The sequence below is a fragment of the Notamacropus eugenii genome, chromosome 2 (assembly GCF_028372415.1).
Source record: "Notamacropus eugenii isolate mMacEug1 chromosome 2, mMacEug1.pri_v2, whole genome shotgun sequence".
Taxonomy (NCBI): Eukaryota; Metazoa; Chordata; class Mammalia; order Diprotodontia; family Macropodidae; genus Notamacropus; species Notamacropus eugenii.
Genome location: NC_092873.1, coordinates 107,904,732 through 107,923,815, shown reverse-complemented (window position 1 = coordinate 107,923,815; position 19,084 = coordinate 107,904,732). Strand labels below are relative to the sequence as shown.

General features: G+C 37.2%; 1 protein-coding gene across 1 annotated transcript in view; it reads right to left on the bottom strand.

Annotated features, from left to right (window-relative positions):
- The window catches only part of CDC5L (cell division cycle 5 like), a 52,076-nt gene that overhangs the window by 10,994 nt on the left and 21,998 nt on the right, over positions 1-19,084 (bottom strand). Inside the window, exons 8-14 of the mRNA XM_072642318.1 lie at positions 17,440-17,628; positions 14,870-15,018; positions 13,317-13,479; positions 9,538-9,702; positions 8,705-8,785; positions 7,207-7,452; positions 1,997-2,194 (exon numbers count right to left, since the gene is read on the bottom strand). Coding sequence (XP_072498419.1) covers positions 1,997-2,194; positions 7,207-7,452; positions 8,705-8,785; positions 9,538-9,702; positions 13,317-13,479; positions 14,870-15,018; positions 17,440-17,628 — 1,191 coding nt within the window. The remainder of the gene's footprint in view (positions 1-1,996; positions 2,195-7,206; positions 7,453-8,704; positions 8,786-9,537; positions 9,703-13,316; positions 13,480-14,869; positions 15,019-17,439; positions 17,629-19,084) is intronic.

Here is a 19,084-nt window from a genome sequence, read left to right as displayed (position 1 = left end):
AATCACTATGGGAAATGCAAATTAACCCTGAGGTTTTACTTCACACACTGAAAACTGGCAAAAATGACAAAATATGGCAATAGTCAATGTTAGAGAGGTAGGTACACTAATATATTACTGGGAGAGTTGTGAAATGTACAATCATTTTGGAAAGCAATTTGGAATTATACAAATAAAAATGACTAAAATGTTCAGAGCCTATTAAGCAGCGAGTCCATTACTGGGCTTACACCTCAAAGACACCACTGGTAGGAGGGAGGTCCCCATACACAACAAAGGTTTTGTTACAGTAAAGAACTGGAAATGATGTTAATGCTCATCAGTTGGGGAATAGATCAACAAATTGTGGCACATGAATGTTATGAAGTATTACTGTGCTACAAGAAATTATGTATGTGATTAATACAGAGAAGTATGGAGAGATCTATATGAATTGATGCAGAGTGAAGAAAGCAGAGCCAAGAAAATAATATACACAGTGACTACAGCAATGTAAATGAAAAAACTGTTACACACCAAAAAATCAAAAGTAAAAGTAATAAAATTACGAAGATCAAAAGGGAAATATAAATGAAGATATATGAGGGATCACCCCCAATGCACCCCTTTGTGGAGGTGGGAGGGACACAGGTATTAAACACTGCACATATTTTCAAACTTTTTCAATGTACTGATCAGTTGTGCTGATTTTTTTTCCTCTTTGAAAAATTACTCTTTGTTATATGGAATGGCTCTCTGGGAGGGAAACAAAGACAGGGAGGCATATGGGGGACAACGATGATGATGTTAAAAAACAAAAGATATCAATAAAAATTTATTTTTTGAAAATGAAGTGGAAACAATAGAAGATACAGTTCACAGATCAACCAACATTTTCCTATCACTCTCATTATAAAGTGAAAACAAACACAGAGCAACAGTACACCCTACTGGAAGATATTAAGTACAGCTAAAGTATTGAGTTAAACCTAAGCAATGAAGACCTCTAAAGCATGCTCTAAAGAGAATCCCTTCACGAGGAAACCAAACTCGTGCCTCCCCCACCCCCATACCCACCCTGCTGGATCAGAGCTCTCTAATTTTAAGTTTGGTGGTTGAACAGGCAACACCAAACAGGAGTCAATATACATGCTTTTATGGAAAACAGATCATTTAAGACTCAGAACAGTTTTCAAATGAAAAATACACTGCTGTGATTTTACTTCCAAGAAATAAAATTGTTAAACTTGCCCAGTGGAAAAAATAATAATCATCTCAGCCCAAAGAAGTAAATCCTGACGTTCTAATTGTGGAACACTTATTCCTTCCTGTGAGCAATCTGTGACTCTGAGGTCTCAGGAAGGCGCACCACTACGACCCTCACAAGCAGCCATTCTGCCATCCCGCAGTTGGCACACCCCTGGCAAAAAGCCTACGCAGCTTCCGGAATTCAAAACATTCAGCTTATATAAAGAAACCACATGCTGCTGAAATTCCAACTTATTTCACAGACATGTAAAACCATTAAGCCATAACCCAGGTAAAGCATCTCTGCCCTACCACTATACCCTAGAGTTTGTGTGAACCACTACTAGCAAGCGAAGGGAGCAGTTTTTCAACTGGCGCTGGGAAGCAAGCCCCCTAAGCACAGACATTTCCTGTAAGAGGAAGTACATGATCCTTGAGCCTAGAGGAGGGCTTTACATTGGCCCTCAGAGTGTCCAGAGTTAATTCCTCTCAAACCCAAATGCTACAGACTTATAATGGACCTGGGTAATACCCTGAGGTCCCATCAATTTCTCTGTATAATTACTAAGTAAGGCCAAGGAGGATTAGGAAACTATTCTGCTTATTTCTCTTTGGCATCTATTAGCGTATGGGCATGATAACCTGTTCTAAATTTAAAGCATACTAAATTCTCTTATTCTGAATCTTTCAGTAACACTAAGATCTGGCTTACTAGGGAAACAGCATTATAAAAAAGTCACATTTAAATAAGAGGAAAAAGGATACCAACCTCAAGTCTCTTTTCAAGTGATTCAATCCTGTCCTTTTTGCTCGCCAAGTTGGCTCGTGTGTATCGGCTCTGCCCAGGTAGATATAACACTTGACTGTAACACTCTTCCCACACCTGGTTATAAGCTTCATTTGACAGCTCACCATGGCCCATTCCTTGTTTTACTACTTCCATCTCCTGTGTCAGAAGGTCTTGAGCCTGTTTGTGGTAATAATTTAAATAAGAATGCCATGAATACTTGCCGTCACCAAGTTTATAATGAAAACTTTATTAAGGATTAGGTTTCTAAGGTAAGGCAAAACTTGGTAGAAGAAACTATGTAGCTAGACAAAGTGAACTAGGAGGTCTGTGAGGTCATACAGATTGGTGATCAAAAAGTTTAGTCAAATGCCAAATACTATCCATGTTCCCTTTTCTTCCCCTTTCTCCCAAATCCTTTCCCTTCATTTATGCCTCACAGACTCCAACAAATACTGTGAATCAGAGCCATGTTGTGGGGATTTTGTTACTGAAACACGGTTCCTTCTTTAGGAATACCCTCTAGGCTATCAGACAATTGAGTCAGGCACATAGAACAAATTTTAGTATGCTCAGGCTCTCCTATCAACTGTTCTGAGAGACTAAGGAAATCTGCCCAACTCCATCACGGTGCACTGCCAAAAGGGCAGTCCAGACTGATATATTCAAGTCTACCTTTGCCTCATGGCCTTTTGCCAGCACAATATATTCCTGATAATAAACTGGCAACTGTCCTTTGAATATTGTAATAGGCTTTAAATCTTGCTGGTAATGTAGGAAAATAAATACAAGCCAAAAAGATTTTGGATCAAGGGAAAGTGATAATCATATAAAACTCATATTTAAAGCAAAATAACAGAACACATTCAGAGTATGTCATTATTAAAAACATGGTCTATTTAGTTTTTCTAAAAGCCTACTTTTTCCTCATTACACTAGCTGAAAATTTTGCCACCATATTTTACAGGGCAAGACTCTCTGGACTAGGTCAGTTTTCCTCATCTGGAAAGTAAAGGAAGAGACCTGGATTCGATGATCTTGAAGGCTTCCAGGTTTAAAAATCTCTGCAGCTAAAAATAAGATTAAACAGCTAAGTGGGGGGAAATCTTTGCAGCCACAACCTCTGAGAAAGGCCATTTCCAAGATATATTAGGAATTGATTTAAATTTAAGAATAAGAACCATTCTTCAACTGATAAATGGTTCAAGGATAAGAAGAGATAGATAGTTTTCAAAGGAAGAATCTAAGCTATCAACAGCCATAGAAAAATGCTCCAAATGGCAGAACCAGAACTTTGTACACAGGAACAACCACAGTGTGTGAGGAATTTTTCTGGTAGACCAAGTACTTCATTGCAAAGCATGGACTTAAAAAATTTCCAATGGACTCAAGGCAAAACACCTTCCACGTCTAGAGAAGAATTATGGGATTGGATTGCAGATAGAAATAGACCGTTTTATTTTGTATTATGTTTTGTTTTGTTTTATGGTTTCTCCCATTTGTTTTAATTCTTCTATGCAACATGTATTTAATAGGAATGTACATGTAGAATCTATATAAAATTGTATGCCACGGGGAAGGAATGAGGGGAAGGGAGGGGAAAAAATCTAAGCTACACGGAAGTGACTGTTGAACACTGAAAACAAATAAAATAATTTAATTTGAAAAAAAATAAAAATAAAAATGTTCCAAATAATTAATGATTTTAAAAAACACAAATTAGCAACTTTGAGGTTTCACTTCATACCCATCAGACTGGCCAAGTTAACAAAAATGGAAAATGACAACTGGGAGAGCTGTGGGAAAACAGGCACATTAATACACAGTTGGAAAGAGTGAATTAATCCAGTCTATTCTGGAAACAATGGAATTATGACTAAAAAGGTTAGTCAATGGGGCATTCCCTTTGATCCAGAAATATCACCACTAGGCCAATACTAAAACAGATTAATGAAAGAGGAAAAGAACCACTGTATTCAAAAATATTCATAGCAGCCATTTTTGTAGTAGCAAAGAACTAGAAACCATGAGTTGGGGAAGGACTAACTACACCAAGTATGGTACATGAATGGAATAGAATGGAATGGATTACAGAATACCATAAAAAATGATGAAAGGGATGGTTTTGTTGAAATCTGGGAAGACTCTGTGAACTGATGCAGAGTAAAGTGAGAAGAACAAAGATAACAATTTATGCAATCACATCAGCACTCTAAAAACTCTGAAAGACTTAGGAACTCTTATCAACACAACGACTAGCTATGATTTCAGAGGACCAATGATGAAACATGCCATCTACCCTCCTGACAGAGAGGTGATGGATTCAGGGTAGGAGAATCTGTTCTGTTTGACTATGTATATCTGTTATAAGAGTTTGATTCTGTTTTTCTTTTTTCAATTAGAGACCATTCAATTAGGAACCATTTTTGTTCATTGCAAAAAATAAAATTTAACTGTCAAAAAAAAAAGACATACAAAAAAAATTGTTTCATTTTTAAAAGGCTCTTTCAGGTTTAGCTATTTTATAATGATATGATAAGGAGTCTTAAGATGTTAAGCTAGAAAGACCTTTAAGAGAGCATCTAATCCCAAACTCTCCTTTTATTTAAGAGAAAATGTCAAGAGTGATGTGGTTTACCCAAGGTCACACAAATAATGAAGAGCGCAGCCAGAACTCAAAGTTGGGTTTTCTGACCCCCAGGTGCAGTGTTCTTTTCTCCTACACCTCACTACTACTAGCCTACCTGCCATTTACCCAGACTTGATCCTACCCGCACTGTTTCCTTCCCTAGCTTTCACCACTGTATCCTTACCCATCCTTTTGAAGGCCTGCTCAACCACCATCTCTGCCAAAAAGCTCATCTGATCCTTCAGATTAAAGTCATTATTCTCTTCTTTGAATTATTTTGTACTTTATACAACACTTTTACAAATAAAACTTTCTCAAATTTTGTGCTGTAGCTATCTGTGCTCATGTGGTTCTCAAAGAGCTGTGGAGTCAGAGGAACTGGATCCAAATCATACCCCTGATCCTTCCCAATTTCCTCATCCATAAAATAAGGGTAAGGAGGGCTGCTGGGGGAAGGTTAGACTAAATGACCTCCAAGGCCCCTTTGAGCTCTAAATTGTTTTTCACAGCATTACTAGACTAGTGGATTATGGAACTGTTAGAGACACTTGGAAGTCTCATGAAAGCACAAAATGGAGAGGTGCGGGCTAGAGGATAATACACTTTGGTAAATTGGAAACCAAACAATAGTGTTGCTTAATGACTGATGTTATCAAGAAGATTCCTGTTCAAGATGGTCTAGGAGTCCTATGAAGTGACTTTTTAACTCTTAGATTCCATGTATATTAAAACTGTGTTCAATATCACATGTGGTAAAAACTCATAATTCAGCTTTTCTGATAACTAAAGCAGAGGCTCAAATTTACTACTACATAATCTATATAGAATGAGTTTACTAAAGAAATATAAGCAAAGAGAAATTATTTTCTCAACTCTGAAAACAAAGGGCTTCTGAAACACTAGTGAAGTGGTACAGCAACAGCAAAAACAAAACACAAAGGATGCCAAGCCGTCAAAAATAGTTCAGAATAGTAGGTTCTCATCCTTGCTGTACCAATAAGTTGTGTGACCTTAAGTCAGTCACAACCTTTCTAACCTTCAATCTTCTTACCTAGAAAATTGGAAGGTTGGACTAGACAGTCCCAAAGATCCTTCCAATGTGAACATTCTATGTTCACTATATTACAACTAAATTATACTATTGAAAAATGTATTAAAAATATAAGTCCTCCCCCCAAGAACCTTTACTAGTCGACACTATTAGCCAAAGTTGTATTAATTTACACAATTCATTTCTTCTCCTCACTTCTCTCTCTTCCCCCTTTATGATCTTTACTCTAAAAGGAGGTAATAATTACGTAAGCCCTGGATCCCTGATCCAACTCTCATCCCCGTTTATCACAAAACAATGACTTAGAGTAAAACAGCAATCAGACCAAAATTAACTAGAATCTATTTCTCATAAAATTTCTCCCTTCCTTGGTCCAAATCTATGCTAAAAATGCATCTGAAACAAATTTTAAGCAATTATAAAGACTCTATGACAGGATGTTTCCAGCTGAAGAGAAAAGAAAGATTATCTGCAGGGTGAGTAAAAAAAGGAAGTGTTTAAAATTCAGAATTTCTTTCCAAGTTGCAAATAGGCCCTAAATCTTAAATACTCTGGGACTAGGGAAAAAAAGGTTCAGGCCCAAATGCAGTTATCAACTAAATGGTCCACTGCTTCACCACAGAGTTGGGGAGCATTCTCAAAGACAACTACCACTACTAATCAGTAAACTACCAGTAAGCAACAAACATTAGAGAAAATGCTTTCTAACTACCATCCTTCTCCAACTGTGAAAACTGACTGGATTTTCTTGGGCACTCTGAGAGGTTGCCACGCCTAACAATGATTATTATGTCAAAATCAGGAAAAATAACTAAGGAAAAAAATATGGTTTGGGGGATTAGGAGGAAAGGGAAAGGAAGGAATAGAAAAGATTCATTCAAGGAAGACTGGATTTTTTAAATTTTCTCTTCAAAATGGATAGAGAGAAGAAATTTTAGAAAGCAAAATTACAAAAGCTCTGAATTAGTGAGGAATATGCTAAAGAATATTTCTATGTACTTACCTTCCCTATCACTCTGAATTAATAATATTTTATTGAAAGCCAAACAGCAGCACTATTAAAGCCCAATAACCAATGGCAGCTGTAATTAAGATGACAACTATACCATCATGATGAGTCATGCCAACAAAGTCATTATTTTATCTGATAAAACTGCTGTTCTCAAAGACAGAAAATTTTCTTAAATTTTGTGACATGCATAAGCTTTCTCATCTCCTTGGTCAAAAGCACCTAGTTAAAAAAAAAGTTTTAACAAACTCATGAGCCCAATTCTGTTGTCTTTGTTTGTTCTAACAAGGGGTAGGACAACAACAACTGGACCAAAAAAGGTCCTAAATGGGATAATAACAAGCAGTCTACATCATAAAACAACTTTCTCTTTATGCTTATAAGAACACATAGGTTCTGAATTTTTCAGTTGTTGGTCATTGTGTGAAATGATCAAAATTCATCCATGAGACACAGGACATAATTTATATCCCTGATATAAAAATATTCCAGTTAAACCATACCTTCTTCAGTTCATCTTTGGAGAATTTCTCATAGGGGTTGTGTTCCAAGTAAGTTATGTGCTCAGTACTGTTACTTCCAAATCCCAGAGTTTTCCCCTTTTTATTTCCAGCTTGTTCTCCATAAGGATGATGCAGAAGATCATAATGAAGCATGGTGATCATCTCTTTTTTAATTAGTTCTTCACTTTTCTGTAGGTCTGTTAATGGTGGTTCTACATTTAAGGGTCTTAGGATAGTTTCATTTACCTAAAATTTTAAAAATAAAGGAACTGACTAAACAAGTCAAATACTATTCAAGTTTATAAAGAAAATTAATGCTGTTATTATTCTAGTGTAAATCAAGCAACAAATTCTTTCCAATTTTAAAGTATTTCTTCACTTGTATAATTTCTGAATGTCAATGAAATATATTAGACTAAGTTGATAAGTACTGTCAAAATTGCCTAAACCTCTAATACAAAAATATAATAATGTATATGAAAGTAGATAAAATTATATGGGCCAGGTAAAAGGATCAATCATGTGAAAAGGATGGATATTTACATTCAAAGACTTATTAATTCTTTCAACAAGCATTAAGAAATTACTATCCACCAAACACTGTGTAGACACTGGGATTACAAAGACATAAAATGAAACATTTCCTTTCCCTTGAGGAGCATATACTCTCTTAGGAGAAAACAACATGTATATGGAACATTTAACACAAAACAGATATAAAATAAATACCAAGTAATTTTCAGAGCTTATATATTCCCTTGCGAGAAAATAATATGCATAAAGCAAATTTATGACAAAACATATTCAAATTAAATATCATGTAATTTCCAGGGGAACAGAGAGTAGCAATTGCAGTGATCCTGTGAAAGGCAACATAAGAAGTGAGATGTGAAAGAAGCAGGGATGCTACAAAGCACAGATGAGGGAATCAGTCTGTGCAAAGGCAAAGAGATGAGAGAAAGCTGAGTATGAAAGCGCCTAGGCCAATTTGGCTAAAAAATAAAGCACATGAAAGAGAGCACTGTGCACCGAGCTAGAATATAAAGCACATGAAGGACAATACCATGCAAGGAGCCTGGAAAGGCAGGCTGGAGTCAGATTGTGAAGGGGAGTCTGTATTTGATCTCAGAGACAAGAGGGAACCATTGGAGCAGCCTGGGCTTAAGGAATATACATTTGGTAGTTGTGAAGAGAAGGACTAGAAAGGAGAGAGACTGGATTTAGGGAGACTAATTAGGAGGCCCCTGCAATAGTTCAGGAGAGGTGATGAAGGCCTAATCTAAGGTGGTTATAGAGAGAAAAGGGGACAGACATAAGATATGGTGGAGAAACAGAATAATAATTTGGAGACGGACTAGATAAGAGATGTGAGGGAAAGGAAAAGAATCAAAGATGACTCCAGGGTTAAGAATCTCAATAACTCAAAAGATGGTGGTGCTCTCAAAAGAAACAATTTATGTTAGGAAAAGAGAAAGATCAGGTACCATCAAAGTCTTACCTCTGAAGGTCTTGGCAGATTCTTCTGAACAGCTTTGTGCATTCGTTTTAATTCCTTAACACGTTCTGCATCTCTGATAGCCTAGAATATTTAAGAATACCCATTAATTCAAATACACAACAATCTGACATTTCCTAATAAAAGTGAATTTAAAAGAATCACCGGTTAAGAGATACGCTTACTTAGCTTCCAATCTCTAAAGTTATAGAAAGCATTCTAGGTTTGAAGAAAGGAAATCTCTGTCATGTTCTCTTAAGACAGTTAAGCCATAGACATAAAACCACATTTCCATATATGTTTCACATTTCTGAGACTAAGGATGTCCTTCCATTGCCTAGAACATTTCCCAAACTATTCTGAATCTTCCATCTATTAAACATTCTTTCCCTTCCTGAACAACAACCACAAAATTCTAATTTTTCAGGAAAGAGACTTGATAATTTCCATTGTCCTCTTCTCTTTCACCTCAAAAAAAAAAAAATCTTTAAACTGAATCACCATTTTCTCTTGAGTCAATAAAGACAGGAATCAAGCCACATCTCCAACCTCAACCCCAATCAAAATGCCATAAATGTGAGCAAAAGACCACTCATAAAGATTCATTTCAGTTTCTAAAATGAGAGGATATCCATCAAAGTAGACAGAGACATCATAAAACTATCCAAAATGCCACAAAATAGAAATAAGAAAAGATTTAAAGATAGGATTTTCTACTATTTTCACTCCCAAACAAACTCCCTGAGGAAAAGTCCAGTTTTCCAACATGAGGGCCAAGGGACTTCTTAACCTGGGGAACATAGGCCACAAACTTTATTTTCTTACAAAAATGTTACCTGTTTTCGAGCATCTACATCAGCAGCATCTTCTACATAAGTTTCATCAATCTCACGGTCTTCTAGCTCCTTCTCAGCATTTTCTGGTAGAACAATCTCAAAGTCATTCTTAGGAGCAGGAAGGCCCATCAACCCTAAACGGAGATGCTCACGAGATTCTCTCTCCTGTTGAAAATAAATGAGGCCTTTTGAAGTCTTACATGAATTAGTAAATAATCAAATTCAGTGTGAGTTTCTCCAAATAGTTATTAATTCAATGTTTACTTGATGAATAGGGATTTCCAACCTCTTAAGGATGTCCTTAATCAGAACATCCTGGATATCATCTATAAAGAGATGATAATGGAACTCATAGGAGCTGATGAGGTCAACAAGTAAAACTGCAGAGAGAGGAGAAAGCGAAAGAGATGGGAAAGGCTGAAGTCCAGGACAGCCTTGGGATACAATCCCAGTTGAGGGGCAGCATAGAGTACAAAGAATACCATGGAACAATATCCTCTAAAATACTACCACACCATGGAGGGCTACTATCAAATGTGAAACACATATCTGAATTTTGAATGAAAATCTGATATTATTGGATTATTCATAGGATAAAGCTAATGAATTATATTAGAAAAGGAAACCTACTTCCTATCTTTTAGATGAAAAGAACTCAACAAGACTAAAGCTATGGCATGGTAAGATTATAATTTAAAAAGTCTCACAGTTAGAACTGAAAACAAAGCAGAGACATAAAAGGAAAACTACTTTGATAAATTAATGCGATCAAAATTATGGGTAAACTAATAAGTACCCCAAAATTACTACATTTCTAAATTCATTCTGTGCCATCAGAAGTAATCACTTGATAAGCAAGTACAGGTAAGCTATAAGAGACTGCAAAGGGGACCCAACCAAAGAAATAATCAAGTGAACTTGGAAGGCAGAGTTGGAAACTATTTGTCTGTATGTGTGCGTGTATGTGTGCGTGTGTGTATGCGTGTGTGAGAGAGAGAAAATAAACATTTATTAATCACCTATTACATGCCAAGCACTATGCTAAGCACTGAGAATAGCAAGGCAAAAGACAGTCCCTGCCTTCAAGAAACTTACAATCTAACAGGAAAGACAACATGTAAACAACTATGTAGAAAAAAGCTATATACAGGATAAATTGGAAATAATCAACAGAATGAAGACATTAGAATTAAGGGGGATCAGAAAAGGCTTCCTGTAGAAAGTAAGATTTCATCCAATGTCATGAGGCCACTGCAGGGGGTTGGAGGATGGGTGGGGAGGAAGTAAATTATAAGGAAGGTGGGGGGCAGCAGGGAGGAGGAGTTGGGAGACACACTAGGTTATGAAGGGCTTTGAATGCCAGAGAATTTTATATTTGATCCTGGGAGTTCACTGCATGACATGGTTAAATCTACACTTTAGAAAGATCACTTTGACATCTGAATGGATGGACAAGGGAAGGGGGAGACTTGAGGCAGGCAGAGCTACTAGCAGGCTACTGCAATAGTCCAGGTGTGAGGCAATGAGGGCCTGTACCATGATGGTGGTAGTGTGAGAGAAGAGAAGGGGGCATATTTGAGAGATGTTAATAGGCCTTAGCCACAGACTGAATAGGAGAGGTAAGAGAGAATACGGAGTCAAGGATGATGCCTAGGTTGTGAACCTGGGCGACTGGGAACACCGTGGTACCTTCAACAGTAATCAGCAATTTGGGAAGAGGGGAGGCTTTAGGGGGAAAGATGAGTTCAGTTTTGGACATTATGAGTTTAACTTGTCCACAGGACATCCAGGTCAAGGTGTCCAAGATGCAGCAGGAAATGTGAGACTGGAAGTCAGCAGAGAGGTTAGGGCTGGATAAGTAGATTTGAGAATAAACAACACAGAAATGATCATTGGATCCACAGGAGTTGATAAAATCTCCAAGTGAAATAATATATAGGGCAAAGAGGTCCAGGGCAGCAGCCTGTGGAACACCCATGGTTAGTAGGTCCGACCTGGCTGAAGATCCAGCAAAGAAAACCAAGAAGGAATGACCATATAAGGAGAAAGAGAAGCAGGAGAGAGTGGTGTCCCAAAGATCTAGAGAAAAGAGAGGAGCAAGAAAAGAGCGGCTAACAATGTCAAAGGCTACAGAGACAGTTATATTTGACAATTAAAAGATCGTTAGTAACTTCTGAGAGAACAGCTTCAGTTGAATGATGAGAACAGAAGCCATACTGTAGAGTTAAGAAGAGAGTGAGAGGAGAGGAAATGAAAGCACTTACTGTAGATGGTGTTCTCAAATAGGTTATTCACAAAAGGCAGAAGAGAATATGGGACAAGAACCCAGGCACTGAGTAGGTGCTCTGACACCTTCAGCCCTGCCTGGCTCAACTGGGAAACAGTTTTAGCTGATGAGATCAGAATCTAAACTATAGATTGTTAAGAACAGGGTGAGAAGGAAATAAAGGTTTTCCCAAGAAATTTAACCATAAAAGGTAGGGGAAATGTGGATAATAGTTAGGGGAGATGGACCAAATGAGGGTTTTTTGAGCATGAAGGAGATGGAGATATGGGCATGTTGGTAGGTAGAAGAGGAGCAGCCAATAGACAGGGAGAGTTAAAAGATAAGTGAGAGAGAGGGGATGATGGAAGGGGGGATCTGCTGGAGAAGATGGGATATAATGAAATCACTTGTGCAAGTAGAGAAGCTTGATTTGACAAGGAGAAAGGCCACCTCCTTCCTGTGATTAGGGGTGAAGGAGATGATAGTGGCAGAAGTCATCTGAGTTATGTGAAATGAGACAGGTGAAGAAGAGGGAGCTCTTGGCAAATGGCCTCAAACAAAATATAAAACAAGGTTTTCAGCTGAAAGGGGAGGGGGAGGGAAACTATGGAGGGATCTGAAGAGGGAGGAAGATTTGAAAGAGCTCCTGCGATGAATTAGGGAAGCATAAAAGGATTACCTAACCATAGTGAATGCCCAGTTGAAGTCATATAACCTAAATTGTAATGGACACAGGCAGCAGGGTTGCATGATTTTCTCTGGCTTTGTTCAACAGCACATGTGTAGGATTGAAGGCAGAAGATGCTGAGAGTGATCCAAAGATGAGGCTTGGCAGGGCAAGTTGGCAATAAGGAAACAAGGTATGCAAAAGAAGACTCTGTGTGTGTGTGTGTCTGTGTGTGTTTGTTTGTGTGTGTGTGTGTGTGTGTGTGTGTTATTTTGCATCACAGAAACAGAGACTCTAGTTTTTAAAATTTCTGCATAGCATGTCACCAAAAAATATCACAGATCTTATTGGTAAATATTAAGATAATACAACCCATCATTTGAGGCAAAATTATGTCAAGATTAGGCCTCTCTTAAAATTATTAAATGCAGAAACCGAGAAAAAAGACAACTAAGCAATATAACACATAAGACAAGAAAACAACTTTAAACAAAACATAGCAGTCAAGAATGTAATGGACAAAAGGTAAAGTGAAACCCAAACAGAGAAGATATATCATTACCCATAAACAACTGGTATATACTACATTATACACTGCATACTTTAGTATACTAAAAAAAAAAAAAGATGGAGATGTTCCTGTTCCAATTCCTTCAAAACATTTTTCCTCTCTGGTTTCTAAGTGTAGATTTTGAAATATATGTGACAAGATTTGGGAAAGAGAAAAAAGTCGCATTTTATATGTTTATCCAAAACTTTACTACTCACAAGCACCAAATGATGAAAGATGAAAGATAAAAGATGAAAATTAAAAAGATGAAAATGGAATCTATGCTTGTTTCTTACCATCTGCTTCACATATGAGGGATCATTGTAATCCGCCAATCCCTCTTCAGGATTTATGTTTAGTTTGTCCCTTAGAGGGGTTCTGCCTGGGGTAGTGCCAACAACTGGTTTAGGAGTCATCCCACCGCGAGGAGTCAACCCCTCAGCTCCATGAGAAGGAGTCCTGACAAAATTAAAAAACACAAGTAATACCACAATCTCACACTGGTAGTGCTTTCAAAGTTCTTTCCCAGATATTATTTTGTAGGGAAAAGGAGAAGAAAGAAAAATCAGTATGTGCAAAATTCAAGTTTCCCTTCTCAGTGTGAAACCAGCCTACAGGAAAATAAAGGTTAGGTTATGTGATTAAAATTACTGTTTCCATTTTTAACTTCTAATTAACAACTTAAGGAAAGTTTTTAAAATAAAAATGAAGTAAGATTTACACTGTTACCCAAAAAAATGCAACATGTTATAAGTTTCTGGTAGCAAAATCTTATATTCCCTGAAAATGAGAAGATTATTCCCTGAAGAATATTATTTGCTGCCTTACAATCTTTAGCTGGGGAGGCAAAAGATCCACATATGAAAAGCGGGAGTAACAACTCTTCCAAAACCTTTCACAAAAGGTTGATGCCAGTTATCTGAGGGGGGACAAAGAACAGCTGATAAGAGAGCTGGCCTTGGAGCCATTACAAAGAACTGAGTTCAAGGATCACTTCTGCCACCAATGGACCGCATGATCAGGTCAAGTCACTTAAACTCTCAATGCTCTAAGCAACAATCTAAAACTATAGCAGAAAAGATGCTGGTCTTAATTAGGAGCTCATCTAGGAGCTCCTTGATTAACAAAATCATAGGTCTGATCCTTAATCCTGTAAGGTTGCAAGTGTCTTGTGTGCTTGCAGAATCTATCATCTTACTAAGTTGCAATAAATGGAAACACATTCCTTATGTCAGGTAGCCAGTAGCATAGCAAATACTTAAGTTGGGCAAAATAATCTCAAAAGCAACTCTAATGAAACACAAGTTCAAATTCCTTTTAAAACAACACACACTTATCTCTACAATCTTTCACTGAATTTTTCCTCCCTTAAAAGACAGTAACAACCTATGTTTTCAGAAACGTGCTGCCTCTTCTAATAATAAGTACCCCTGCACAATCCTGGACAGGATTTGAATCCTCTGAGATTCAAAATTCCCAATCTGTAAAATGGGAGCAATGATACTTGTACTACCTACCTCCTAGCTGTTGTAAGGGAAGCACTTTATCCACTGTAATGCACCAGAGATGTATAAGCATTTTTGGGTAATTCACTTAATATCTCTTCCACTTTAGAAAAAGGAAGTGGCTACCAGAATAGAATAAGACACTTCATAATTAAACTCTGGAGGCGTTATTTATTTATTTATGCATTCCGGTGTGTGCAGAAACTAGGAAGATGAAAGCTAAAGGGGATTTCATTTCATAGAATGTTTTCATTTTGTGTCTATCTCAATAAAACAAACTGTCTAATCCTCAGGATTCAGGGTTTTTCCCATTACAAACTTGTCCTGTGATGTGCTTACTGTACCTGAATGGGGTAGACAAGACTGTGTTTGGCGTCTGGATGATCTGTCGTTGAGGAGTCACACCAGAGAAGTCACTCTCATGCAATGGTGTATTAAGACCACCTTTCAGTGGGGTGTCCACATTAGTAAGAGCCATCAAGTTCTGTGCTTCCTGTTTAACAAGAAGGTTAAAGAAGCACGTTTCAAACAAACGTTTTAGGCAGTATGAAGACCCTTTAGAAGAGATATATTTATATGATGCATACCACCACGTTAACACTGTTATGGAAATGAACAATTCCATCAAAATCTTCTTACCTAAAACAAAGAGAAACTAAGAATCCTAGGATGTGACAGTGTTGAGTATTTAAGTATTTTCTTTCAATCTACTACATAGCACATCAGAAATTCTGCAAATATGTTTTACCTTTCAAGTCATGCCTTTGTGCCCTATTCTATAATAATTATAAGCCAAAACCTTTATTAGTTGCCAGTCCACTTTGTAAAGATGCAAACATATTAGCAATTCAAGTGTCCTCATGAATTTGAAAAATCAGAAGATCTACATTTTATTCCTCACTCTGGCTTCGTTTATTTTACCGCTCTTTTTTGACCACTGTCAAACAGGTGATATACTTACTACAGCCCAGTCAAAGTGGTCTCCTGGCTGCTCCTCCTTCCTAGAAGGCACACCCTGATCATATCTGCTCACTGGATACAGATGGCTCAGGAGGAGAAAGTGAAGCTCGTGACCTTGCACAGCCCTCCCTCACTCAAAACAAAGTCAAGTGCAAGTCATGTCATCATTTCTCTGATGTCATGGTCCTCATCGAAAAACAAAAATGAACACAACAACCCTGATCACTTCTACCACTCAGAATCCCTTGTTTCCTTCAAGACCGCCCTCAACATGAAGCCATTCCTGAATCTTTCAGTAATTAGTTCCTTCTCTCCCAAAATTACTTTCTTTCTTTGTATAGACTCTTTGTACACTTATGGACACGTCTCCTGATAGGATGTCAGTTCCTTCAGAACAAGGTTCGTATCATTTCTGTCTTCATATCCCTGCACTTACCAGTGACTGGAACATAGCAGACATTTAATAAATGCTGGTGGATTAATAAATTTTTAAAAATTTTGATGAACCTGGTAATTTTCTACCATCCTCACTTTACAGATAACCATGTTGGAGTTCAACTGCAATCTGTGTAAACTGTTAAATCAATTCAATTCAAATCAATAAGCATTTGTTGTCTACAGATACAGACACAAAAATCAAACTGTGTCTGCACTTAAGAAGCTTGCTTTTTATTAGGGAAAATAACATATATAGATAAAATTAAATACAAAACATGTACGAAGTAATGTCTGAGTACTAGCAAACAGGGAGATTGAGAGGGGCTTCCTTTATGTGGCAGTATTTGGGCTGGGCTTTAAGGGAAGCTAAAGAGTCTAGGAGGTCTGCAAACTTAAGAATCCCTAGACTAATCATTGCACTTTTAATTTTGTAAAAATAACCAAAACTCAACAGGCTGCCCACTGACAGTTTCCATAACGTAGGCAATATACATTCTTACTCCACTTGAGTTTTTCCTATGTTGATCATTAAAATAATCTCCTTTCGAGTGTCCATGGAACTCATTAAAAATTCAATGTAGTATTCAGAGTTCAATGAAATCACCATGAAATCATCTGCAAAGAGAAATATAACCAAAGCATATGTATGTGAGCCAACTGGCTACAGGAGGGCCTCTAAGGATGGAATCTGTTCTACTAAGTCTTGCTCTCAGTCAAATGTTTATTTGTAATAATAAGAATTTTTTGAAAACAAGAGACTCTTGTATTCTCTATACTTAATTCAACTACATGACTAAAGATCTGTTATAAACTGTCATCTATGAAACAATGACTTTTTTATGTTTTCATCAGAGATATCCTCAAAGTATACACATACCATTCATTACAATAACTAAAAGAAATTTCATTCCCAACTTTACAGATTCTTCTAAGATTCAAAATGGCTAAGTAACTTTGTAGAGGTTATCCTGCTAAAAAAAAATAATAAGTGGCCAGAGATTTGAATCTAGAGCTCCCTGACCCCTGGCCCATATTCCCAACACTCTACTGCCCCTCCTCAGCAAAGCCACAAATGCTACAAGTGGTGGGTCAAAAGTAATGGATAAAATCTATCAGTCTGTATATTTTTAAATTATTAAAATAAGTGTAATCATTCAAAAGACACAACAGAACAAAGACTTTAGTTCATTTACTTTAAGTAAAATGGATTAAAGGAACAGAAATCAAAGTGGTATTTTTCTTTTAGAAAGTGAAGTTGAAATAAAAATCATCTTTTTAAATTAAAATTAATATTTTAATTAATTAAAATTAAATCCTGAAATAAGTAACTTTCTAATTCTTAGCTTGAATTAGACAACAGGCAAATGTCTATTAAACTATGATCCCAAAAAACCAACTCCAAGCTACTTGTCCAAAAAGGATATTAGTTTTTTAAAAAGTATCATGCTCTATTTCATGATATAAAGCTATGTATCGTGTATTATTACGCTGCACAGAAAAGGATAAATGTACTTACCTGTAGAATTCGATCTTGGGCAGCTGGAGTTTTGGGTGTCCTCAGAGCAATACTATTGTTGGTAACATTATACTCAGACAAAAGAGTACTGGAAGCAGAATTCATTATGCCAGATTCCTCTGCTGTCTGACGTGCAATTTCACTTGCTTGGCCAACTTTCACAACTTCCTGAAGTTCTGCATCCGAAATCTGGAAGGAAGTAATCAACGATCTAAGTAATATTCTAATCCCAAAACTGATACAGCTTGAAATTTACAAGAAGGCAACATGAAAGCAAACAGGATGTTTTGTTATTATTTTACCATTACATCTTTCTAAAAAACTGTAAACAATTGAGAATTTATGGGTTTAGGCAGATTTTTATTTTATTTGAATATAAATTTTACTAATGGTTCTTATATCTACAATAAGTTTTTTTAAGTTTAGCTTTAAAAGTTTTTAAATGATACCCTCCTAAAAATGCTTAATACATTAATATGCTTCGACTTACACATAAAAGTTTTAAAGTTATCTAACCCACAAGCTCTTTCATTTCATAGATGGGGAAACTAAGACAGAGAAAAATAAAATGACTTGGCCATTCACTCAACTAGTTAATGGTAAAGACAGTATTAAAACCCAGGAGTCTTTATAATTAGTCTGAGTACTGCAAGAGAGTCTGAATGATGAAAACACAACTGAAGTATTATTAATTTGCCAAAACAGGATTTTTTCCTAAAATCCTGAGAATCAAGTAAAAATAAATATATACACAAGACAAGGTTAAGGAAACTTCAGAAATGGAAGTCTATTTTTCAGCAATTACAAAGGCATTTCATCAAAACTAAAATTCTAATGAATTCCAAGAAGAGAACTACAGGGAAAGCCTCATTACAATGAATGACACTACTAATAGTAATTCACTCTGTCTTCTGTTTTAAGAAGGAACACAGCATCACAGATTTAGAGTGGATGGAACCTTAGAGGTTATTTGGTACAAAAAGAACCGAGGCCCAAGAAAGGTGAAATGATTTGCCCCATATTGTCTAGATATTAAGAAGTAGCATCTGTATTCAAATCCATCTCCTCTAATGCCAAAGATAGCACTCTTTCCAATGTATCACACTAAAATATGTCAAAGCTAATTCATGTTCCTGCAGCCAGCTCAAAAAACTCAGTGTGGGGGCAGAGCCAAGATGGCGAAGTAACAGCACACTTTCTAGAGCGCTTGCCCCAAGCTCAGCCAAATACCTGTAAAAAATGGCTCTGAACAAATTCTGGAGCTGCAGAACCCACAGAATGATGGAATGAAGCAAATCTCCAGCCCAAGACAGCCTGAAAGGTCACCGGGAAGCATCTATTGCGCCACGCTGGGAGCAGAGCACAGCCCAGCATGAGCCATACCAGCGCATACAGGACCTGAGCAGACCTTGGAGAGACCGAATCTCTCACACCTGTGGCAGTTTGCAGACTTCAGGACCCCAAAACGCTGAGGACAAATTGGAAGGTCAGTGGGGAAAAAACCTGTGGGATCTGCGTGGGAGAGTGGAGTGGACCGGCTCCAGTCCCAGCGTAGCAGAGTGGGGAGGGGTGGGAGGAACCTGCTGCAGCCACAGCAGTAGCAGGGGCAGAAACAGCGACTGTTTCTAGAGCTCTAAGCCCACAG